Source organism: Oncorhynchus gorbuscha, linkage group LG02, assembly GCF_021184085.1.
Source record: "Oncorhynchus gorbuscha isolate QuinsamMale2020 ecotype Even-year linkage group LG02, OgorEven_v1.0, whole genome shotgun sequence".
NCBI lineage: Eukaryota > Metazoa > Chordata > Actinopteri > Salmoniformes > Salmonidae > Oncorhynchus > Oncorhynchus gorbuscha.
In genome coordinates, this window is record NC_060174.1 from 35,969,149 (window position 1) to 35,995,286 (window position 26,138).

The 26,138-nt window shown below is 47.0% G+C and overlaps 1 protein-coding gene across 4 annotated transcripts in view; it reads left to right on the plus strand.

The window, feature by feature from the left end:
* The first annotated feature begins 7,712 nt into the window (after window positions 1–7,712).
* Window positions 7,713–26,138, plus strand: part of LOC124001597 (phosphatidylinositol phosphatase PTPRQ-like) — a 60,581-nt gene continuing 42,155 nt past the window's right edge. For 3 of the 4 annotated variants that reach the window (XR_006832824.1, XM_046308525.1, XM_046308543.1), the window contains exons 1-6: window positions 7,713–7,805; window positions 8,444–8,609; window positions 9,106–9,266; window positions 13,625–13,736; window positions 14,653–14,761; window positions 21,763–21,877. Coding sequence is in view for 3 of the 4 variants with exons in the window: in XM_046308525.1 (XP_046164481.1) it covers window positions 7,791–7,805; window positions 8,444–8,609; window positions 9,106–9,266; window positions 13,625–13,736; window positions 14,653–14,761; window positions 21,763–21,877 (678 nt within the window). In the remaining variant the exon portion in view is untranslated. Of the gene's footprint in view, window positions 7,806–8,443; window positions 8,610–9,105; window positions 9,267–12,970; window positions 13,403–13,624; window positions 13,737–14,652; window positions 14,762–21,762; window positions 21,878–26,138 lie in introns of those variants that run through there. The other variant, XM_046308534.1, reaches the window with a different exon arrangement.

Here is a 26,138-nt window from a genome sequence, read left to right on the forward strand (position 1 = left end):
CTAAGTTGGACCTTCGTAACGCTTACCATCTCGTGCGCATCAGAGAGGGGGACGAGTGGAAAACGGCGTTTAACACTCCGTTAGGGCATTTTGAGTACCGGGTTCTGCCGTTCGGTCTCGCCAATGCGCCAGCTGTTTTTCAGGCATTAGTTAATGATGTTCTGAGAGACATGCTGAACATTTTTGTTTTTGTCTATCTTGACGATATCCTGATTTTTTCTCCGTCACTCGAGATTCATGTTCAGCACGTTCGACGTGTTCTACAGCGCCTTTTAGAGAATTGTCTCTACGTAAAGGCTGAGAAGTGCTCTTTCATGTCTCCTCCGTTACTTTTCTCGGTTCCGTTATTTCCGCTGAAGGCATTCAGATGGATTCCGCTAAGGTCCAAGCTGTCAGTGATTGGCCCGTTCCAAGGTCACGTGTCGAGTTGCAGCGCTTTTTAGGTTTCGCTAATTTCTATCGGCGTTTCATTCGTAATTTCGGTCAAGTTGCTGCCCCTCTCACAGCTCTTACTTCTGTCAAGACGTGTTTTAAGTGGTCCGGTTCCGCCCAGGGAGCTTTTGATCTTCTAAAAGAACGTTTTACGTCCGCTCCTATCCTCGTTACTCCTGACGTCACTAGACAATTCATTGTCGAGGTTGACGCTTCAGAGGTAGGCGTGGGAGCCATTCTATCCCAGCGCTTCCAGTCTGACGATAAGGTTCATCCTTGCGCTTATTTTTCTCATCGCCTGTCGCCATCTGAGCGCAACTATGATGTGGGTAACCGTGAACTGCTCGCCATCCGCTTAGCCCTAGGCGAATGGCGACAGTGGTTGGAGGGGGCGACCGTTCCTTTTGTCGTTTGGACAGACCATAAGAACCTTGAGTACATCCGTTCTGCCAAACGACTTAATGCCCGTCAAGCTCGTTGGGCGTTGTTTTTCGCTCGTTTCGAGTTTGTGATTTCTTACCGTCCGGGTAGCAAGAACACCAAGCCTGATGCCTTATCCCGTCTGTTTAGTTCTTCTGTGGCTTCTACTGATCCCGAGGGGATTCTTCCTTATGGGCGTGTTGTCGGGTTAACAGTCTGGGGAATTGAAAGACAGGTTAAGCAAGCACTCACGCACACTGCGTCGCCGCGCGCTTGTCCTAGTAACCTCCTTTTCGTTCCTGTTTCCACTCGTCTGGCTGTTCTTCAGTGGGCTCACTCTGCCAAGTTAGCTGGTCATCCCGGTGTTCGAGGCACTCTTGCGTCTATTCGCCAGCGCTTTTGGTGGCCGACTCAGGAGCGTGACACGCGCCGTTTCGTGGCTGCTTGTTCGGACTGCGCGCAGACTAAGTCGGGTAACTCTCCTCCTGCCGGTCGTCTCAGACCGCTCCCCATTCCTTCTCGACCATGGTCTCACATTGCCTTAGACTTCATTACCGGTCTGCCTTTGTCTGCGGGGAAGACTGTGATTCTGACGGTTGTCGATAGGTTCTCTAAGGCGGCACATTTCATTCCCCTCGCTAAACTTCCTTCCGCTAAGGAGACGGCACAAATCATTATTGAGAATGTATTCAGAATTCATGGCCTCCCGTTAGACGCCGTTTCAGACAGAGGCCCGCAATTCACGTCACAGTTTTGGAGGGAGTTCTGTCGTTTGATTGGTGCGTCCGTCAGTCTCTCTTCCGGGTTTCATCCCCAGTCTAACGGTCAAGCAGAGAGGGCCAATCAGACGATTGGTCGCATACTACGCAGCCTTTCTTTCAGAAACCCTGCGTCTTGGGCAGAACAGCTCCCCTGGGCAGAATACGCTCACAATTCGCTTCCTTCGTCTGCTACCGGGTTATCTCCGTTTCAGAGTAGTCTGGGTTACCAGCCTCCTCTGTTCTCATCCCAGCTTGCCGAGTCCAGCGTTCCCTCCGCTCAAGCGTTTGTCCAACGTTGTGAGCGCACCTGGAGGAGGGTGAGGTCTGCACTTTGCCGTTACAGGGCACAGACGGTGAGAGCCGCCAATAAACGCAGGATTAAGAGTCCAAGGTATTGTTGCGGCCAGAGAGTGTGGCTTTCCACTCGCAACCTTCCTCTTACGACAGCTTCTCGTAAGTTGACTCCGCGGTTCATTGGTCCGTTCCGTGTCTCCCAGGTCGTCAATCCTGTCGCTGTGCGACTGCTTCTTCCGCGACATCTTCGTCGCGTCCATCCTGTCTTCCATGTCTCCTGTGTTAAGCCCTTTCTTCGCACCCCCGTTCGTCTTCCCTCCCCCCTCCCGTCCTTGTCGAGAGCGCACCTATTTACAAGGTACATAAGATCATGGACATGCGTTCTCGGGACGGGGTCACCAATACCTAGTGGATTGGGAGGGTTACGGTCCTGAGGAGAGGAGTTGGGTTCCGTCTCGGGACGTGCTGGACCGTTCACTCATCGATGATTTCCTCCGTTGCCGCCAGGATTCCTCCTCGAGTGCGCCAGGAGGCGCTCGGTGAGTGGGGGGTACTGTCATGTTTGTCATTTATTATCATGTCTTGTCCCTGTGCTCCCCATGCTATTCGTTTCCCTCTGCTGGTCTTATTTGGTTCTTTCCCTCCTTCTATCCCTCTCTCTCCCCCTCCCTCTCTCACTCTCTCGCTCTCTCTTCTCTCTATCGTTCCGTTCCTGCTCCCAGCTGTTCCTATTCCCTAATCATCATTTAGTCTTCCCACACCTGTTCCCGATCCTTTCCCCTGATTAGAGTCCCTATTTATTCCTTTGTGTTCCGTTCCTGTCCCGTCGGTTCCTTGTTTTGTATTCACCATGCTGTGATTGTGTTTCGCCCTGTCCTGTCGTGTTTTTTGCCTTCATCAGATGCTGCGTGTGAGCAGGTGTCTCTGTCTACTACGGCCTGCGCCTACCCGAAGCGACCTGCAGTCTGTGGCCGCTTCTCTTGTCATTCCCCTCTACAGACTAGAGGATTTCTGTTATTCCCTGTTTGGACTTGAATAAACTCTGTTTCTGTTAAGTCGCTTTTGGGTCCTCTATCACCTGCATGACACATTTTTTGGGCCCTTCCTAACATTGCAAAGAGAAAACAAGAGAAATAATAGAAAAATAATAACACCAGGAATAAATATCCAATGGGTAACGATAACTTGGCTATTTACACGAGGTACGAGGACCAAGTCAATGTGCAGGGGTACGAGTTGTTTGAGGTAGATACAGTTGAAGTCAGAGGTTTACATACAACTTAGGTTTTCAACCACTTCACGCATTTCTTGTTAATGAACTATAGTTTTGGCAAGTCGGTGAGGACATCTACTTTGTGCATGGCACAAGCCATTTTTCCAACAATTGTTTACAGACAGATTATTTCACTTATAATTCACTGTATCACAATTCCAGTGGGTCAGAAGTTAACATACACTAAGTTGACTGTGCCTTTCACAGCTTGGAAAATTCCAGAAAATTATGTCATGGCTTTAGAAACTTCTGATAGGCTAATTGACATCAATTGAGTCAATTGGAGGTGTACCTGTGGATGTATTTCAAGGCCTACCTTCAAACTCAGTGCCTCTTTGCTTGACATCATGGGAAAATCAAAAGAAATCAAGCAAGACCTCAGAAGAAAAATTGTAGACCTCCACAAGTCTGGTTCATCCTTGGGAGCAATTTCCAAACGCCTGAAGGTACCACGTTCATCTGTACAAATAGTGCGCAAGTATAAACACCATGGAACCACACAGCAGTCATACCGATCAGGAAGGAGACGCATTCTGTCTCCTAGAGATGAACATGCTTTGGTGCGAAAAGTGCAAATCAATCCCAGAACAACAGCAAAGGACCTTGTGAAGATGATGGAGGAAACAGGTACAAAAGTATCTATTTCCATCGTAAAACGAGTCCTATATCGACATAACCTGAAAGGCCGCTCAACAAGGAAGAAGTCACTGCTCCAAAACCGTCATAAAAAAGCCAGACTACAGTTTGCAACTTCACATGGGGGCAACGATTGTACTTTTTGGAGGAATGTCCTCTGGTCTGATGAAACAAAAATAGAACTGTTTGGCCATAATGATATGTTTGGAGGATAAAGGGGGAGGATTGCAAAACGAAGTACACCATCCCAACCGTGAAGCACAGGGGTGGCAGCATCATGTTGTGGGGGTGCTTTGCTGCAAGAGGAACTGGTGCACTTCACAAAATAGATGGCATCATGAGGATGGAAAATTATCTGGATATATTTAAGCAACATCTCAAGACATCAGTCAGGAAGTTAAAGCTTGGTCGCAAATGGGTCTTCCAAATGGACAATGACCCCAAGCATACTTCCAAAGTTGTGGCAAAATGGCTTAAGGACAACAAAGTCAAGGTATTGGAGTGTCCATCACAAAGCCCTGACCTCAATCCTATAGAAAATTTGTGGGCAGACCTGAAAAGGCGTATGCGAGCAAGGAGGCCTACACACCTGACTCAGTTACACCAGCTCTGTCAGGAGGAATGGGCCAAAATTCACCCAACTTCTTGTGGAAGGCTACCCCAAACATTTGACCCAAGTTAAACAATTTCAAGGCAATGCTACCAAATACTAATTGAGTGTTTGTAAACTTCTGACCCACTGTGAATGTGATGAAAGAAATAAAAGCTGAAATAATTCATTCTCTCTACTATTATTCTGACATTTCACATTCTTAAAATAAAGTGGTGATCCTACCTGACCTAAGACAGGGAATTGTACTAGGATTAATGTCAGGAATTGTGAAAAACTGAGTTTAAATGTATTTGGCTAAGGTGTATGTAAACTTCTGACTTCATCTGTAGGTAGGGATAGTGAATAGTCAACAGGATAGATAATAAACAGTAGCAGCAGCATATGTGAGTCAAAATAGTTAGTGCAAAAAGGTTCCATGCAGATAGTTAAATAGTTAACCAATAGCTAACTATTTAGCAGTCTTATGGCTTGGTGTAGAAGCTGTTCAGAGTCCTGTTGGTTCCAGACTTGCTGTATCGGTACCGCCTAGTATGGAGGTCCAGGATAGCAAGGGAGCTCGGCCCCAGTGATGTACTGGGCCGTATGTACTACCCTCTGTAGCGCCCTTAGATTGGATGCCAAGCAGTTGCCATATCAAGTGGTGATACAGCCAGTCAAGATGCTCTCTATGGTGCAGCTGTAGAACTTTTTGAGGATCTGAGGGCCCATGTCCAATGTTTTCAGCCTCCTGAGGGGGAAGAAACATTGCTGTGCCTTCTTCATGGCTGTGTTGGTGTGTGTGGAGTTGGCCATGATAATTGCCAGGTCACTGACCTCCTCCCTATAAGCTGTCTCATCGTCGTTGGTGATCAGGCCAACCACTGTTGTGTCTTCAGCACAGTCGTGGGTAAGCAGGAGGGACGTAAGCAGTACAGGAGGGACGTAAGCACACACCCCCATTTTGAAGCGCAGCGTAGCGGATGTGTTGCTGCCGACCCTCACCACCTGGGGGTGCCCCGTCAGGAAGTCCAGGATCCAGTTGCGCAGGGGGGTGTTCAGTCTCAGCGTCCTGAGCTTAGTGATGAGCTTGGAGTCCATTATGGTGTTGAGCGCTGAGCTATAGTCAATGAACAACATTCTCACATAGGTGTTCCTCTTGTCCAGGTGGGAGAGGGTGGTGTGGAGTACAATAGAGATTGCGTCATCTATGGATCCGTTGGTGTGGTATGCAAATCGGAATGGGTCCAGGGTGTCTCGAATGATGGTGTGATCCAGGAGCAGTCTTTCAAAGCATTTCATGTCTATAGATGTGAGTACTACGGGGTGATAGTCATTTAGACATGTTACCTTGGCGTTCCTGGGCACAAGGACTATGGTGGTCTTCTTGAAACATGTAGGTATTACAAACTGTGTCAGGGAGAGTTTAAAAATGTCAGTGAAGACACTTGCCAGCTGGTGAGTGCATGCTCTGAATACATGTCCTGGTAATTCGTCTGGCCCTGCGACCTTGTGAATGCTAAACTGTTTAAAATTCTTACTTACATTGGGTACATAGAGTGAGATCACACAGTCATTCGGAACAGCTGGTGCTCTCATGCATGGTTCAGTGTTGCTTGCCTCTAAGCAAGCATAGAAGGAATGTAGCTTGTCTGGTAGGCTTGCGTCACTGGGCAGCTCGTGGCTGGGTTTCCCTTTGTAATCTACAATTGTTTTCAAGCCCTGCCACATACCATGAGCATCAGAGGATTCAATCTACCTTTATTGACGTTTTGACTGTTTGATGGCTCATCAGAGTTCATAGCGGGATTTCTTATAAGTGTCTGGATTAGTGTCCTGCTCCTTGATAGCAGCAGCTCTAGCCTTTAGCTCAGTGTGGATGTTGCCTGTAATCCATGGCTTCTGGGTGGAAAATATATCCATGGCTTCTGGTTGGAATATATAAGTACTGTTACTGTGGGAACGATGTTGTTGATGCGGTTATTGGCGGCCTGCATACTCACAAGCCATGTCACTCATTGAGCCTGTTTGGGATGCTCTGGATCGACGTGTTCAACAGCGTGTTCCAGTTCCCGCCAATATACAGCATCTTCGCACACAGCCATTGAAGAGGAGTGGGACAACATTCCACAGGCCACAATCAACAGCCTGATTAACTCTATGCGAAGGAGATGTGTTGCGCTGCATGAGTCAAATGGTGGTCACACCAGATACTGACTGGTTTTCTGGTGTTTTTCATGCCCCTATCATTTTTTAAGATATCTGTGACCAACATATGCATATCTGTATTCCCAGTCATGTGAAATCCATAGATTAAGGCCTAATGAATGTATTTCAATTGACTGATTTCCTTATATTATCTGTAACTCAGTCAAATCTTTGAAATTGTTGCATGTTGCGTTTCTATTTCTGTTCAGTCTATGTCCTTGTTCAGCCATGAATCCGGGAAACATAGGATATAACAGTTCTTCAGGTCCCGTTGATAGGATAGTCTCGAACGGAGCTCGTCCAGTTTGTTCTCTAGTTATTATATGTTTCTGAGGGTAGAGGTGGTTTATTTACTCAACCGTCGTAGTCTCATCAGGGAGAATCTCCAGGACTTGAAAGAGATTAGGGCCTGGTTTGGGATGAGCAGTACATCCACAGCTGCTGCCTTGAAAAATATGTCTTCATCTAAATTGAGGTTAGTGATTGCTGTTCTGATGTCCAGAAGCTGTTTTTGGTCATACGAAATTATGGTGGAAATATTATGTACCAAAAAAAGTCCAGACCAGCGTAAAAAAACACACACACAAAACAGAATTGGTCAGGCAGCTATCCATCTCTGCAGCGCCATCTCATGTGAGTTGGCACACATTATATAGATATTTGGCCGCATATCTATAGAATATGTTAATATGTGTGTGTTAGGTCCAGAAGGTATGTGTTCAGAGGGCAGTGTTCTCTGGTTTGCTACCAGGCAGGCTGTACCACTTCTTTCCAGACAGCCCCCCTGCACACACACACACACACACACACACACACACACACACACACACACACACACACACACACACACACACACACACACACACACACACACACACACACACACACACACACACACACACACACACACACACACACACGCACACGCACATGCACATGCACATACACATACACATACACATACCTACACACACTACATATTAATCACATACAACGAACCCAGTACGATTAATTAAGATTGGTTGAGAGCGACGAGGGGAATGTTGATTGACTGATATGACAAAAGATGTTCTGATTGGTGTTTCTCTCTAGTCAAAGGAGCCCCACAGGAAGTGCTGCTGGTGGAAGAGGATGTGACCTCATCAGTGTTTGTGAGCTGGGGAGCTGCCGCAGGGGGATGGAGGGGTACAAGGTAGTACACCGTCCTGTCCTCTCCCTTACTTTCTCCTTTCTCTCTCTCTCTCCCCTATTTTCTTCTCCTCTCCTTTCCTTTCATTTCCTCTTTTCTCCATAATTTATAATTTACATCCCCTGACAAATCATTAACAATGGCAAATCATTAGCAACAACAGTCTAGGTTTACCCATTCATAATAAGCCCTTTACATACACAAATGCTCAAACACACAGTCATCACTCGCTCTCTCTCACACACTAACGCACACACACACATAGAATGAGTTCTTCGTCAGAGGAAGCAGGACAGATGGGTCAAGTAACACTCAAGAGAACACACTCACCTGGTGGTTGCCTAGTGATCGTCGTCAGCGCAGATTGGCTCTGGTTACCGGCCATTTAAAGATGTATGACCCCCCACAGCCACTGCCAGGGAGAATGACCAAGCACAATACACACACGCACGTACACACACAAACACACATACAGACAGACTTACTGCTTTATTCTGTCCAGATAAACAGAAATGCTGTTTGCTCTATGTCATTGATTTGGGGTTTGTCACTGCCAAAACAACATTTGATTTTGCCCAAACAACATCCCACATTTGATTTGGTCCTCTAATGTTTTGTCTGATTGTGTGTGTTCTTCTTAGCTACTGTTGTGTCCATCAGGGGATAAGCCGTCATGTCGTGAGATGGTGGTCCATAGCAACAGTCTCCAAGTTGGAGGTTTGACCCCAAGATCAGATTATGACATTACCATCCTTAGCCTGCTGGGATCAGACACCAGGCAACCTGTCATTACACAGTTCTCCATACGTAAGACACAAACACACACACACAAATCAACCTCTTTGTGGCAACTCTAAATGTAACTGGCCATATCAGGGCCGTATCAGAGTTCCTAGTTGTAACCTTTGAACCTCAGATATGTGGAGAGACTGAGACAGAGCTGAGTGTGAGATAAGCCAGATGAGACGTTATACTAGTGTGTGTGTGTGTGTGTGTGTGTGTGTGTGTGTGTGTGTGTGTGTGTGTGTGTGTGTGTGTGTGTGTGTGTGTGTGTGTGTGTGTGTGTGTGTGTGTGTGTGTGTGTGTGTGTGTGTGTGTGTGTGTGTGTGTGTGTGTGTGTGTGTGTGTGTGTGTGTGTGTGTGTGTGTGCTGCAGGTCCGGCTGGTGTGTGTCCCTCGCTCTCCTCCATGTTAACTCTTCCTGTGCCAGGCCCAGCCAGTCAGAATGAGTTTTTCTCCACAAAAATACATATCTCTATCTGTCCCTCCCTTCATCTCTCTCCCTCCCTCTCTTTCTCTCTCAGTACCGGGCCGTGTGCAGGGTGTGTGTATGGTGAGTGTGTCTGCTCAGAACTTCTCTCTGCGTTGGGAGCAGTCAGAGGGGTGTGTGGACCAGTACCTTGTCAGCCTGCTGCCCATCCAAGGAACTGTCTCTGTCTACCACAGACACAATGGACACGTACAGGTACACACACACACACACACACACACACACACACACACACACACACACACACACACACACACACACACACACACACACACACACACACACACACACACACACACACACACACACACACACACACACACACACACACACACACACACACACACAAGAAAGCAATTACACAGTAGATGTTATCAGCAGCAGTGGAGATGAGAAGTTAACCTGCTTCTATTAACATCACACACACGAAACACACACACACGAACATACTAGCACATACAGTGGCTTGCGAAAGTATTTACCCCCCTTGGCATTTTTCATATTTTGTTGCCTTACAACCTGGAATTAAAATCGATTTTTGTGGGGTTTGTATCTTTTGATTTACACAACATGCCTACCACTTTGAAGATTCAAAATATTTTTTATTGTGAAAAAAACCCCAGAAAACTTGAGCGTGCATAACTATTCACCCCCAAAGTCAATACTTTGTAGAGCCACCTTCTGCAAGTCTCTTGGGGTATGTTTCTATAAGCTTGGCACATCTAGCCACTGGGACTTTTGCACATTCTTCATGGCAAAACTGCTCAATTTCCTTCAAGTTGGATGGGTTCTGCTGGTGTACAGCAATCTTTAAGCCATACCACATATTCTCAATTGGATTGAGTTCTGGGCTTTGGCCATTCCAAGACATTTAAATGTTTCCCCTTAAACCACTCAAGTGTTGCTTTAGCAGTATCCTTAGGGTCATTGTCCTGCTGGAAGGTGAACCTCTGTCTCAGTCTCAAATCTCTGGAAGACTGAAACAGGTTTCCCTCAAGACTTTTCCTGTATTTAGCAGCATCCATCATTGCTTCAATTATTATTTTTGATTTTTTTGTTGTTGTTGAAATTGACCCCCTTTTCTCCCCAATTTCGTGGTATCCAATTGTTAGTAGTTACTATCTTGTCTCATTGCTACAACTCCCGTACGGGCTCGGGAGAGACAAAGGTCGATGCGTCCTCTGAAACACAACCCAACCAAGCCGCACTGCTTCTTAACACAGCGCGCATCCAACCTGGAAGCCAGCCGCACCAATGTGTCAGAGGAAACACCATACACCTGGTGACCTGGTTAGCGTGCACTGTGCCCGGCCCGCCACAGGAGTCGCTAGTGCGCGATGAGACAAGGATATCCCTACCGGCCAAATCCTCCCTAACCCGGACGACGCTAGGCCAATTGTGCGACGCCCCATGGACCTTCCGGTCGCGGCCGGCTGCGACAGAGCCATCATTCCTTCAATTCTGACCAGTTTCTCAGTCCCTGCCGATGAAAAACATCCCCACAGCTTGATGCTGCCACCACCATGCTTCACTGTGGGGTTGGTGTTCTCAGGGTGATGCCAGGTGTTGGATTTGCACCAGATATAGTTTTTTCCTTGATGGCCAAAAAGCTCAAATTTAGTCTCATTTGACCAGTACCTTCTTCCATATGTTGGAGGATGTTTGAGGAGTCTCCCACATGCCTTTTGGCGAACACCAAACGTGTTTGCTTATTTTCTCTATAAGCAATGGCTTTTTTGTGGCCAATCTTCTATAAAGCCCAGCTCTGTGGAGTGTACAGCTTAAAGTGGTCCTATGGATAGATTCTCCAATCTCCGCTGTGGAGCTTTGAAGCTCCTTCAGGGTTATCTTTGGTCTCTTTGTTGCCTCCCTGATTAATGCCCTCCTTGCCTGGTCTGTGAGTTTTTGTGGGCAGCCCTCTCTTGGCAGGATTGTTCTGGTGCCATATTCTTTTAATTTTTTAATAATGGATGTAATGGTGCTCCGTGGGATGTTCAAAGTTTCTGGTATTTTTTTTATAACCCAACCCTGATCTGTACTTCTCCACAACTGTGTCCCTAACCTGTTTGGAGAGCTCTTTGGTCTTTATGGTGCCACTTCCTTGGTGGTGCCCCTTGCTTAGTGGTGTTGCTGACTCTGGGGCCTTTCAGAACAGGTGTATATATTCTGGGATCATGTGTCAGATCATGTTACACTTAGAATGCACACAAATGGACTTTATTTAACTACTTATGTGACTTCTGAAGGTAATTGGTTGCACCAGATCTTATTTAGGGGCTTCGTAGCAAAGTGGGTGAATACACTGCTCAAAAAAAATAAAGGGAACACAACACAATGTAACTCCAAGTCAATCACACTTCTGTGAAATCAAACTGTCCACTTAGGAAGCAACACTGATTGACAATACATTTTACATGCTGTTGTGCAAATGGAATAGACAACAGGTGGATTAGGCAATTAGCAAGACACCCCCAATAAAGGAGTGGTTCTGCAGGTGGTGACCACAGACACTTCTCAGTTCCTATGCTTCCTGGCTGATGTTTTGGTCCCTTTTGAATGCTGGCGGTGCTTTCACTCTAGTGGTAGCATGAGACGGAGTCTACAACCCACACACGTGGCTCAGGTAGTGCAGCTCATCCAGGATGGCACATCAATGCGAGCTGTGGCAAGAAGGTTTGCTGTGTCTGTCAGTGTAGTGTCCAGAGCATGGAGGTGCTACCAGGAGACAGGCCAGTACATCAGGAGACGTGCTCACCAGAGGTAGCCTGACTGCCATTAGGTACCGAGATGAGATCCTCAGACCCCTTGTGAGACCATATGCTGGTGCGGTTGGCCCTGGGTTCCTCCTAAAGCAAGACAATGCTAGACCTCATGTGACTGGAGTGTGTCCGCAGTTCCTGCAAGAGGAAGGCATTGATGCTATGGACTGGCCCGCCCGTTCTCCAGACCTGAATCCAATTGAGCACATCTGGGACATCATGTCTCGCTCCATCCACAGACGTTGCACCACAGACTGTCCAGGAGTTGGCGGATGCTTTAATCCAGGTCTGGGAGGAGATCCCTCAGGAGACCATCCGCCACCTCATCAGGAGCATGCCCAGGCATTGTAGGGAGATCATACAGGCACGTGGAGGCCACACACACTACTGAGCCTCATTTTGACTTGTTTTAAGGACATTACATCAAAGTTGGATCAGCCTGTAATGTGGTTTTCCACTTTAATTTTGAGTGACTCCAAATCCAGGCCTCCATGCGTTGATACATTTGATTTCCATTGATCATTTTTGTGTGATTTTGTTGTCAGCACATTCAACTATGTAAAGAAAAAAGTATTTATTAAGAATATTTGATTCATTCAGATCTAGGATGTGTTATTTTAGTGTTCCCTTTATTTTTTTGAGCAGTGTACCACTTTTACATTTTTTTATTATTATTATTATTATTTTTAAACAAGTTATTTTTTAATTTCACTTCACCAATTTGGACTATTTTGTGTATGTCTATTACATGAAATACAAATACAAGTTGTAATGCAACAAAATAGGAAAAACACCAAGGGGGGATGAATACTTTTGCAAGGCACTGAAGCTCCCCCAGACCCAAACCATTCCCAGCCCTGCTCAGCAGCCAGGTGTCAGATAACCCCCAATGTAACCTAACACACACACACAGGTTGAGTAATAGAGCTCATTATTTATTAGGTAGACCTCCTGAGCTAAACCCTGGATCATTTATTCAGTGAAGCTGCTCTCCCCAGAAAGAGAGAGATAGAGAGAGAGATGCATGGAGTTATGGTGGACACATTGTTCTGACTCTCTCTTACCCTAACTTGCTGGTGACTGGGTTACTACCAGAGCTGGACTATAACTACTACTGCTGAAGCTAACCAGTTGCTACCCTGGACTAGTACTACTACTGTAACTTACCTGCTCTAACTGTTTCTACTTTATGGTGGTATGCACCGCCCTGAAACTCTTCAACTCTAACCGACTAACCGTGGCTAACTGTTCTTAACTGTGGACTGGGTTACTACTTTAGGCCTGGACTACTGCACTAAGAACTAAGCTGCTGTAACCTGCTGTAACACTGACCTGCTGTAGCTAAACTGTTGACAACACTGGACTGAAGAACTGCCAACTAGAACTTCACGCTAACTGCTAACTCTGGACTAAGCCCTCTAATCTAGAATCTTTCGATAATGGCTAGCACTAGACGCTAACACGGCCTCTTCCTCTCTAACCTGCTGCCTCTGACCAGCTAACTGTGCTAACTCCATCATGAGCCTCACTCTCCTGCTGCTCATCACCTACCTGGGATACACACACTCACAGGTTAGACTGGCGAACACACACACACACACACACACACACACACACACACACACACACACACACACACACACACACACACACACACACACACACACACACACACACACACACACACACACACACACACACACACACACACACACACACACACACACACACACACACGTCTGCAACCGCATAGTTGTGTTGTGGTCATGTTCTGACCATGCGGTCTCTCATCAGGCTGATGTATCCAGTATGAGTTCTCGAACAGCGTTTACAGTCATGGTGACTGCCGCGTCCTCCTCCAACCTCAGCCCTCCGGTCAGCCGCATTATCAACACCAACGAAACCGGTGAGTCACAAACACACACACATGCACACGCATACACAAACACTTTAATGTATGACAGCCAAACTGATAGTGCTCTGAGGAATCGTTGGGTCTGTTCTGCTGCTGCCCTCTGCTTTATTATCTCCCACACTGTGTGTGTGTGTGTGTGTGTGTGTGTGTGTGTGTGTGTGTGTGTGTGTGTGTGTGTGTGTGTGTGTGTGTGTGTGTGTGTGTGTGTGTGTGTGTGTGTGTGTGTGTGTGTGTGTGTGTGTGTGTGTGTGTGTGTGTGTGTGTGTGTGTGTGGTAACTGTAGTCGTGCTAAGCAGGATGAATGATGCTGTAGTGAATGTCAGTGAAATGCCAGAGCTCTCACAGAGCTCTCACCAGAATAGAGCAAGCTGGTCACACACACCCAGTTGGTTGACCAAACATACCAAACAACAACAGTATCTGCAGTATCTGCAACAAGAGTAGGGGAGACCAGGGCTGGTTGTCTCAAGGGTTAGTTATCATAGTTTGAATTATTCCCAATCTAAATGGACCTGTGTAATATTTTTAAGGTTCAAATGATTTTATTTTAAAGAACTCATCCAACTGGTCAACTCACACTCATGATAAATACTTGAGGTGTGTGAATCTATGTTTTTCATAGGTGAAAGTTAAAAAAAAATAATCTTGGAATTTTCTTTGGAAATGTTTGAATTATGTGAGTATCCATGAACAATTATGGTTTGTAGAAAAGAGAAACAGGGGAGATATATTTCAAGCCTATGCATTTTCTGTCACACCCACACACGCATACTGTAACACACGCATACTGTAAATACTGTACACTCACATTTACACAAAATGTCATATATTATTCTTACAGCATAAAATGCTGAATTTAGCTGAATATGGCTTGAACTACTTCTTCTTCCTCCTCCTCCTCCTCTAGCCCCAACATCCCCACCTACCAATCTAGAGGGAGAGAGGGTAGGCTCCAATGGGATCCTTCTGTCTTGGACCATGCCCTCTGACTCTCCCATCGACGGTTATGTGATCAGGTAAAGAGACATACTGTATGATGTAACCCCAGATTAAGGTGGACTAAGCTGTGGGTCCTCTAAAACACAACCCAGCTAAGCCGCACTGCTTCTTGACACAATGCCCACTTAGCACGGATGCCAACCGCACCAATGTGTCAGAGGAAACACCATAGACCTGGCGACCATGTCAGCATGCATTTCACCTGGCCCACCACAGGAATAGCTAATGCACGATGGGACAATAACATCCCTACCGGCCAAACCCTCCCCTAACCCGGATGACGCTGGGCCAATTGTGCGCCACCACACATGACATACACACTTACTCCACCAGGACCTATATATCAGGAGTTGTGAAAAGAAGGCCCGGAAAGTCGTCAAAGACCCCAACCACCCAAGCCATAGACTATTTTCTCTACTGCCGCACAGCAAGAGGTACCGGTGCATCAATTCTGACACCAACAGGCTTTTGAAGGGCTTCTATCCCCAAGCAATACGACTGATAAATAGCTAACAAAATAGCTACATCGACCGAGTTTACCTTGTATCTTTATTGACCTTTTATTTCAATCTTTGCACTGTCTGTCATGTTTGTCATTTATTGTCATGTCTTGTCCCTGTGCTCCCCATGCTATTCGTTTCCCTCTGCTGGTCTTGTTTGGTTCTTTCCCTCCTTCTATCCCTCTCTCTCCCCCTCCCTCTCTCACTCTCTCGCTCTCTCTTCTCTCTGTCGTTCCGTTCCTGCTCCCAGCTGTTCCTATTCCCCTAATCATCATTTAGTCTTCCCACACCTGTTCCCGATCCTTTCCCCTGATTAGAGTCCCTATTTATTCCTTTGTGATCCGTTCCTGTCCCGTCGGTTCCTTGTATTGTATTCACCATGCTGTGATTGCGTTTCGCCCTGTCCTGTCGTGTTTTTGCCGTGATTGTGTATCACCCTGTCCTGTCGTGTTTTGTGCCTTCATCAGATGCTGCGTGTGAGCAGGTGTCTCAGTCGACTACGGCCTGCGCCTACCCGAAGCGACCTGCAGTCTGTGGCCGCTTCTCCAGTTGTTTCCCCTCTACAAGTCTAGAGGATTTCTGTTATTCCGTTTTGGACTTTAATAAACTCTGTTTCTGTTAAGTCGCTTTTGGGTCCTCTTTCACCTGCATGACGGAAGGAACCGACCGAGGAATGGACCCAGCGACTTCAGACGCTCGTTACACTGCCGTCGAGATCCAAGGAGCCACGCTCGGCAGACACGAGCAGGAATTGTCTGCTGCTCGCCATGCCGTGGAGAACCTGGCTGCTCAGGTTTCCGACCTCTCTGGACAGTTCCAGAGTCTACGTCTCGTGCCACCTGTTACTTCCTGGCCTGCCGAGCCTCCAGAACCTAGGGTTAATAACCCACCTTGCTACTCCGGGCAGCCCACTGAGTGCCGCTCCTTTCTCACGCAGTGTGAGATTGTGTTCTCTCTCCAACCCAACACATACTCTAGAGAGAGCTCGGGTTGCTTACGTCATATCACTCCTTACTGGCCGGGCTCGAGAATGGGGCACAGCTATTTGGGAGGCAAGGGCTGATTGCTCTAACGAATTCCAGAACTTTAAAGAGGAGATGATTCGGGTTTTTGACCGTTCAGTTTTTGGTGGGGAGGCTTCTAGGGCCCTGGCTTCCTTATGCCAAGGTGAACGGTCCATAACGGATTATTCCATTGAGTTTCGCACTCTTGCTGCCTCTAGTGAGTGGAACGAGCCGGCGCTGCTCGCTCGTTTTCTGGAGGGACTCCACGCAGTGGTTAAGGATGAGATTCTCTCCCGGGAGGTTCCTTCAGATGTGGACTCTTTGATTGCTCTCGCCATCCGCATAGAACGACGGGTAGATCTTCGTCACCGGGCTCGTGGAGGAGAGCTCGCATCAACGGTGTTTCCCTGCTCCGCATCGCAACCATCTCCCTCCTCTGGCTTTGAGACTGAGCCCATGCAGCTGGGAGGGATTCGCATCTCGAATAAGGAGAGGGAACGGAGGATCACCAACCGCCTGTGCCTCTATTGCGGAGTAGCTGGACATTTTGTTAATTCATGTCCAGTAAGAGGCCAGAGCCCATCAGTAAGCGGAGGGCTACTGGTGAGCGCTACTACTCAGGTCCCTTCATCTAGATCTTGTACTACTATGTCGGTCCATCTACGCTGGACCGGTTCGGGTGCTACATGCAGTGCTTTGATTGACTCTGGGGCTGAGGGTTGTTTCATGGACGAAGCATGGGCTCGGAAACATAACATTCCTTTCAGACCGTTAGACAGGCCTACGCCCATGTTTGCCTTAGATGGTAGTCATCTTCCCAGTATCAAATTTGAGACACTACCTTTAACTCTCACAGTATCTGGTAACCACAGTGAGACTATTTCTTTTTTGATTTTCCGTTCACCGTTTACACCTGTTGTTTTGGGTCATCCCTGGCTTGTATGTCATAATCCTTCTATTAATTGGTCTAGTAATTCTATCCTATCCTGGAACGTTTCTTGTCATGTGAAGTGTTTAATGTCTGCCATCCCTCCCATTTCTTCTGTCCCTACTTCTCAGGAGGAACCTGGCGATTTGACAGGAGTGCCGGAGGAATATCATGATCTGCGCACGGTCTTCAGTCGGTCCCGAGCCAACTCCCTTCCTCCTCACCGGTCGTATGATTGTAGTATTGATCTCCTTCCGGGGACCACTCCTCCTCGAGGTAGACTATACTCTCTGTCGGCTCCCGAACGTAAGGCTCTCGAGGATTATTTGTCTGTGTCTCTTGACGCCGGTACCATAGTGCCTTCTTCTTCTCCGGCCGGGGCGGGGTTCTTTTTGTTAAAAAGAAGGACGGTACTCTGCGCCCCTGCGTGGATTATCGAGGGCTGAATGACATAACGGTTAAGAATCGTTATCCGCTTCCCCTTATGTCATCAGCCTTCGAGATTCTGCAGGGAGCCAGGTGCTTTACTAAGTTGGACCTTCGTAACGCTTACCATCTCGTGCGCATCAGAGAGGGGACGAGTGGAAAACGGCGTTTAACACTCCGTTAGGGCATTTTGAGTACCGGGTTCTGCCGTTCGGTCTCGCCAATGCGCCAGCTGTTTTTCAGGCATTAGTTAATGATGTTCTGAGAGACATGCTGAACATTTTTGTTTTTGTCTATCTTGACGATATCCTGATTTTTTCTCCGTCACTCGAGATTCATGTTCAGCACGTTCGACGTGTTCTACAGCGCCTTTTAGAGAATTGTCTCTACGTAAAGGCTGAGAAGTGCTCTTTTCATGTCTCCTCCGTTACTTTTCTCGGTTCCGTTATTTCCGCTGAAGGCATTCAGATGGATTCCGCTAAGGTCCAAGCTGTCAGTGATTGGCCCGTTCCAAGGTCACGTGTCGAGTTGCAGCGCTTTTTAGGTTTCGCTAATTTCTATCGGCGTTTCATTCGTAATTTCGGTCAAGTTGCTGCCCCTCTCACAGCTCTTACTTCTGTCAAGACGTGTTTTAAGTGGTCCGGTTCCGCCCAGGGAGCTTTTGATCTTCTAAAAGAACGTTTTACGTCCGCTCCTATCCTCGTTACTCCTGACGTCACTAGACAATTCATTGTCGAGGTTGACGCTTCAGAGGTAGGCGTGGGAGCCATCCTATCCCAGCGCTTCCAGTCTGACGATAAGGTTCATCCTTGCGCTTATTTTTCTCATCGCCTGTCGCCATCTGAGCGCAACTATGATGTGGGTAACCGTGAACTGCTCGCCATCCGCTTAGCCCTAGGCGAATGGCGACAGTGGTTGGAGGGCGACCGTTCCTTTTGTCGTTTGGACAGACCATAAGAACCTTGAGTACATCCGTTCTGCCAAACGACTTAATGCCCGTCAAGCTCGTTGGGCGTTGTTTTTCGCTCGTTTCGAGTTTGTGATTTCTTACCGTCCGGGTAGCAAGAACACCAAGCCTGATGCCTTATCCCGTCTGTTTAGTTCTTCTGTGGCTTCTACTGATCCCGAGGGGATTCTTCCTTATGGGCGTGTTGTCGGGTTAACAGTCTGGGGAATTGAAAGACAGGTTAAGCAAGCACTCACGCACACTGCGTCGCCGCGCGCTTGTCCTTGTAACCTCCTTTTCGTTCCTGTTTCCACTCGTCTGGCTGTTCTTCAGTGGGCTCACTCTGCCAAGTTAGCTGGTCATCCCGGTGTTCGAGGCACTCTTGCGTCTATTCGCCAGCGCTTTTGGTGGCCGACTCAGGAGCGTGACACGCGCCGTTTCGTGGCTGCTTGTTCGGACTGCGCGCAGACTAAGTCGGGTAACTCTCCTCCTGCCGGTCGTCTCAGACCGCTCCCCATTCCTTCTCGACCATGGTCTCACATTGCCTTAGACTTCATTACCGGTCTGCCTTTGTCTGCGGGGAAGACTGTGATTCTGACGGTTGTCGATAGGTTCTCTAAGGCGGCACATTTCATTCCCCTCGCTAAACTTCCTTCCGCTAAGGAGACGGCACAAATCATTATTGAGAATGTATTCAGAATTCATGGCCTCCCGTTAGACGCCGTTTCAGACAGAGGCCCGCAATTCACGTCACAGTTTTGGAGGGAGTTCTGTCGTTTGATTGGTGCGTCCGTCAGTCTCTCTTCCGGGTTTCATCCCCAGTCTAACGGTCAAGCAGAGAGGGCCAATCAGACGATTGGTCGCATACTACGCAGCCTTTCTTTCAGAAACCCTGCGTCTTGGGCAGAACAGCTCCCTGGGCAGAATACGCTCACAATTCGCTTCCTTCGTCTGCTACCGGGTTATCTCCGTTTCAGAGTAGTCTGGGTTACCAGCCTCCTCTGTTCTCATCCCAGCTTGCCGAGTCCAGCGTTCCCTCCGCTCAAGCGTTTGTCCAACGTTGTGAGCGCACCTGGAGGAGGGTGAGGTCTGCACTTTGCCGTTACAGGGCACAGACGGTGAGAGCCGCCAATAAACGCAGGATTAAGAGTCCAAGGTATTGTTGCGGCCAGAGAGTGTGGCTTTCCACTCGCAACCTTCCTCTTACGACAGCTTCTCGTAAGTTGACTCCGCGGTTCATTGGTCCGTTCCGTGTCTCCCAGGTCGTCAATCCTGTCGCTGTACGACTGCTTCTTCCGCGACATCTTCGTCGCGTCCATCCTGTCTTCCATGTCTCCTGTGTTAAGCCCTTTCTTCGCACCCCCGTTCGTCTTCCCTCCCCCCTCCCGTCCTTGTCGAGAGCGCACCTATTTACAAGGTACATAAGATTATGGACATGCGTTCTCGGGACGGGGTCACCAATACCTAGTGGATTGGGAGGGTTACGGTCCTGAGGAGAGGAGTTGGGTTCCGTCTCGGGACGTGCTGGACCGTTCGCTCATCGATGATTTCCTCCGTTGCCGCCAGGATTCCTCCTCGAGTGCGCCAGGAGGCGCTCGGTGAGTGGGGGGTACTGTCATGTTTGTCATTTATTGTCATGTCTTGTCCCTGTGCTCCCCATGCTATTCGTTTCCCTCTGCTGGTCTTGTTTGGTTCTTTCCCTCCTTCTATCCCTCTCTCTCCCCCTCCCTCTCTCACTCTCTCGCTCTCTCTTCTCTCTGTCGTTCCGTTCCTGCTCCCAGCTGTTCCTATTCCCCTAATCATCATTTAGTCTTCCCACACCTGTTCCCGATCCTTTCCCCTGATTAGAGTCCCTATTTATTCCTTTGTGATCCGTTCCTGTCCCGTCGGTTCCTTGTATTGTATTCACCATGCTGTGATTGCGTTTCGCCCTGTCCTGTCGTGTTTTTGCCGTGATTGTGTATCACCCTGTCCTGTCGTATTTTGTGCCTTCATCAGATGCTGCGTGTGAGCAGGTGTCTCAGTCGACTACGGCCTGCGCCTACCCGAAGCGACCTGCAGTCTGTGGCCGCTTCTCCAGTTGTTTCCCCTCTACAAGTCTAGAGGATTTCTGTTATTCCGTTTTGGACTTTAATAAACTCTGTTTCTGTTAAGTCGCTTTTGGGTCCTCTTTCACCTGCATGACACTGTCTCTATGCACACAGGGCCTTACACAGTCACACAGCCACTCCAACACACACACACACACACACACTCCATAATTTGCTCACTCACACATAATGCACATACATTTATACTGACTATACACCCCCACACCCACTCACATACAAGCTGTTGCTACTCTGTTTATCTTACATCCTGTTGCCTAGTCACCTTACCCCTATACATATCTACCTCTATCACTCCAGTATCCATGTACATGTAAATATGGTACTTTTGAAATATTTCCAATATATAGTATGCTTACTTAGTTACTTTATTGTGTTTTTTGTCTTTCTAGTAATACATTGTTATTAGTTATTGCATTGTTGGGTTTTGTGTTTGCAAGAAAGGCATTTCACTGTACTTGTGCATGCGACATTTAACATGCCACCAGGGGTCTTTTCACAGTCCCCAGGTCCAGAAATAATTCAAGGAAACATACAGTATCATACAGACTCATGAGTGCGCAAGTGAACAGCAAACCTGGTTTCAAAAAACAAATAAAGCAACACCTCACAGCACAACGCCTCTCCCCCATGTGACCACACTCACACTACATATGGGCGTCAGCTAATGGGGAAAATGTATATGAAGTGCAATGGGTTTCCTCAAAGGTTTTTAGTAATGGCAGCAAATTGGAGTTTACAGTGCAGGCTTAATCTGGGTCAGGAATAACACTATAAGGGGAATCGGTTGTTGATATTCCACTATTATTTACTTCTAAATCAAATTTAAATAAAGTTGTTTTTATATCATCTGGTGTTTCAATTTTGGTCTCCCAAGTGGCGCAGCATTCTAAGGTACTGTATCACAGTGCTAGAGGCGTCTCTATAGACCCTGGTTCAATTCCAAGCTGTATCACAACCGGCTGTGATTGGGAGTCCCATAAGGTGGCACACAATTGGCCCAGCGTTGTCCGGGTTTGGCCAGTGTAGGCCGTCATTGTAAATAATAATTTGTTCTTAACTGACTTGCCTAACTAAAAATAAAAATATATGTGTATCTATTTCAGGTACAAGGAGATGTGTCCATATCCAGATACCACCTTCAAAGAGGTGACCAAGCACCTAGATGTCCCTGAGACCCTCCTCAACCTCTTTTTACCAGGATCTACCTATAACATTAAGGTAACACTCAATCAGTACACATAAGTACACTGTAAATCCCAATGTGTTGTCATTACTCAAAACTCTTGAGGAAACCTGTTGCACTTCAAATATCTTGAGTACAGTTACTCTAAGTCATTTTGTAGTCATTACTCAAACCAATAGATTCACTGTGACCCTGTAGGGTAGTAGTCACCAACCGGTCGATCGCGATCTCCAAGCCTTTTGTAGTCGATTACAAAACATTTCTATATAAAATCAAACGATAAAGCTTTGCGTTCTTATTTTTATTTCTTGTTTCGTGCTGTTGACAGTAGGTGCAGTGGTGATTTTAGCATGTAATTCTTGGTGGGGCAAACCCCCAAAAATGTGGGCAGATGCATGCCAGCAAAGGCACTACACAACACAACACTAAACAATACATTAGTTGCCCTGTAATGGTGACAAACGGTGCCCACAAACTGTTAGGACAGCAGTCCCAACACCTTACCACTACGACACTTGGTTATCAACAGAGCCTTGTCTGGCAGCGAAACAGTTAATTCAGCCTCATTTACTGACTTTAAAAAAACATTGCTGATATGGCTGATTTGCTTAAACAAATGTGGTTTCTACTGACAATTGAGATGTACAAACTAAGGCATAAGGGGACGACAAGCGGATAAGACGCAATCTGTAATTTCGATTAAGACATTAATAAGCAAGCCACGATGGACGTAGTCAATATAACTATTTGATTAGCACTTTGGAAATGTACAGCGACAGAATTCAGAACATGGGCCGTTCTCCCTGTTCACCAAGTCTGAAACGTAGGATAAATAAAGGAGGCATATAAGCAGACGATGAAAGCTCTTACAATATTCAATGTTTACATTTCTCTAAAACATGTTATAGGCTACATGTGCACCACCAAGTCAGAACAGTAGATGAAATGAAGAAGGGAAAATATACCAAATTATAAGGATGAGGCACATAGGCTATGAACAGCTTACTATACAGCATACACTTAGTATTACTTTCATAGCTACAGTATACATATCTCTGTGGCATATTACTTCATTTATTCAGCACCATACAAGACATTTCTGGAGTCACATGCTGACCAGACTGGACGCATTGCGTACGGGAGCGTTGCAAAATACAGTATATTTACACATACATGTTATTCTATCATTGCACCAACACTGCTCGTGCGCGTCAGTGAGCATCTGCGTAGCCAGGCGCTAAAATAGAACTTGGTTCTATTTGTGATACTCAACGTGCTGCAAGTCCTGCCTCTCCCATCTCCTCAATGTTTTTTAGGAGCATATACCCACTTAGGTGATTGAAAGATGAACTGAGGTACCAACTCCAGTCCAGTTGGTTGTGGTAATACACCTTAAAGTTTGTTAACAACCGCCATATAAAGTCCAAAGAAGAAGAAGCCTGAAGGAGGAGAGATTACTAGAAATGAACTCAGTTCACCATTTTATCTGTGGATTAATTATCGGAGTAAAGAACCTTGTGCATTTCAAGTAAAATAACAACCCAATGTTTATGTCCAAGGACAAATGAGCTAACATTTACCATAAATGTTTAATGCTTTTCAACCTATCCCCAAATTAATATAATTGGTTCCGAGTTTGTTTTGATATTTCAACCTACGTATCCTGATCGCGTAGACAAAATCAACTTACATGCAATGGCGCACGCGGACAAATGCGCGCGTGCGGTCTGGTCAGTATGTCACCTTGTTGTGCTGTGCTCACTTGAACAGGAATGTGGCTCGGCGGTCCTTTGTGGGTATATTTTGTGATTGAACTTTGTCATCAAAGTCTGGCACTCTCTGGATTTATGGCGCTTTCAAAACAACTGGGAACTCTGAAAAAAAAGTCAAATCATGATGACGTCTGTGATCTTCAGGTCGTAGCTCTAGAAAGAGGCCAGAGTTGGATGACCGTTCAAAACGTATTTTCCCAGTCGGAGATCGTTTTTTCCCCCAGTTCCCAGTCTTGAACTCACTGAAATCAGATTTCCCAGTTCCGAGTTAACAGTTGTTTTGAGCTCGGCAGAAATCATACTGGATTGACAGCATGGCCAATGTTGAATGTTTATAATTTTAAGCTTGGAAAAGAGACCATTAAACCTAGAATTGGGACCACACAACCACTGCACTGAATTTCTCTTCATTATTTCTCTTCATATGACAAGGATTGAAAAGCATTTGCCAGTAGATCGTTGACTTGATTCATGATGATGACTGCTAGCTTGCTAGATAAGTTACTGTAGATATAACGTGATTTTACTTAATTTTATCTGTGGCCAATGACCTTGGGCCTTCTTGGATGGGCACTTCTAATGTAACTCGATGGCAGAACCCAAAGGGCTACAATTTTTTAGGTCTAACCCTTGGACTTGGCGGTGACGTAGTGTCCCCATGAGTGACAAAACACTGAGCCAAGCACGGTGCAACACTCCGTATTTTCTGCTGTCTTGCCCCACCACCACAGAAAGCACTGAGCTAGGCTGAAACTGCCTTACTCAAGAAAACAAAAAAGAGACAATGTTTGTATGCCACCTTATTAACTCAATGATATATTTTTTTTACATTGTTTGCAAACTGATATGTGACACATATTAATGCCAAAATAACATGCAAAACAGTCAAGCTAAAAATGATTATAAACTGGGTGTTTTCGAGCCCTGAATGCTGATTGGCTGACAGCCGTGGTATATCAGACCGTATACCACGGGTATGACAAAACATTTATTTTAACTGCTCTAATTACATTGGCAACCAGTTTATATAATATCAATAAGGCACCTAGGGGGTTTGTGATATATGGCCGAAATACCACTCCGCGTTGCGTCGTGCATAAGAACAACCATTAGCCGTGGTATAATGGCCATATACCACACGTCGTCTGGCCTTATTGCTTAATTAAAACTTTATGGCAATAAACATATCTCATGAGGCCTTGTTTTACATTTACATTTACATTTAAGTCATTTAGCAGACGCTCTTATCCAGAGCGACTTACAAATTGGTGCATTCACCTTATGACATCCAGTGGAACAACCACTTTACAATAGTGCATCTAAGTATTTTAAGGGGGGTGAGAAGGATTACTTTATCCTATCCTAGGTATTCCTTAAAGAGGTGGGGTTTCAGGTGTCTCCGGAAGGTGGTGATTGACTCCGCTGTCCTGGCGTCGTGAGGGAGTTTGTTCCACCATTGGGGAGCCAGAGCAGCGAACAGTTTTGACTGAGCTGAGCGGGAACTGTACTTCCTCAGTGGTAGGGAGGCGAGCAGGCCAGAGGTGGATGAACGCAGTGCCCTTATTTGGGTGTAGGGCCTGATCAGAGCCTGGAGGTACTGAGGTGCCGTTCCCCTCACAGCTCCGTAGGCAAGCACCATGGTCTTGTAGCGGATGCGAGCTTCAACTGGAAGCCAGTGGAGAGAGCGGAGGAGCGGGGTGACGTGAGAGAACTTGGGAAGGTTGAACACTAGATGGGCTGCGGCGTTCTGGATGAGTTGTAGGGGTTTAATGGCACAGGCAGGGAGCCCAGCCAACAGCGAGTTGCAGTAATCCAGACGGGAGATGACAAGTGCCTGGATTAGGACCTGCGCCGCTTCCTGTGTGAGGCAGGGTCGTACTCTGCGGATGTTGTAGAGCATGAACCTACAGGAACGGGCCACCGCCTTGATGTTAGTTGAGAACGACAGTTTGTTGTCCAGGATCACGCCAAGGTTCTTAGCGCTCTGGGAGGAGGACACAATGGAGTTGTCAACCGTGATGGCGAGATCATGGAACGGGCAGTCCTTCCCCGGGAGGAAGAGCAGCTCCGTCTTGCCGAAGTTCAGCTTGAGGTGGTGATCCGTCATCCACACTGATATGTCTGCCAGACATGCAGAGATGCGATTCGCCACCTGGTCATCAGAAGGGGAAAGGAGAAGATTAATTGTGTGTCGTCTGCATAGCAATGATAGGAGAGACCATGTGAGGTTATGACAGAGCCAAGTGACTTGGTGTATAGCGAGAATAGGAGAGGGCCTAGAACAGAGCCCTGGGGGACACCAGTGGTGAGAGCGCGTGGTGAGGAGACAGATTCTCGCCACGCCACCTGGTAGGAGCGACCTGTCAGGTAGGACGCAATCCAAGCGTGGGCCGCGCCGGAGATGCCCAACTCGGAGAGGGTGGAGAGGAGGATCTGATGGTTCACAGTATCGAAGGCAGCCGATAGGTCTAGAAGGATGAGAGCAGAGGAGAGAGAGTTAGCTTTAGCGGTGCGGAGCGCCTCC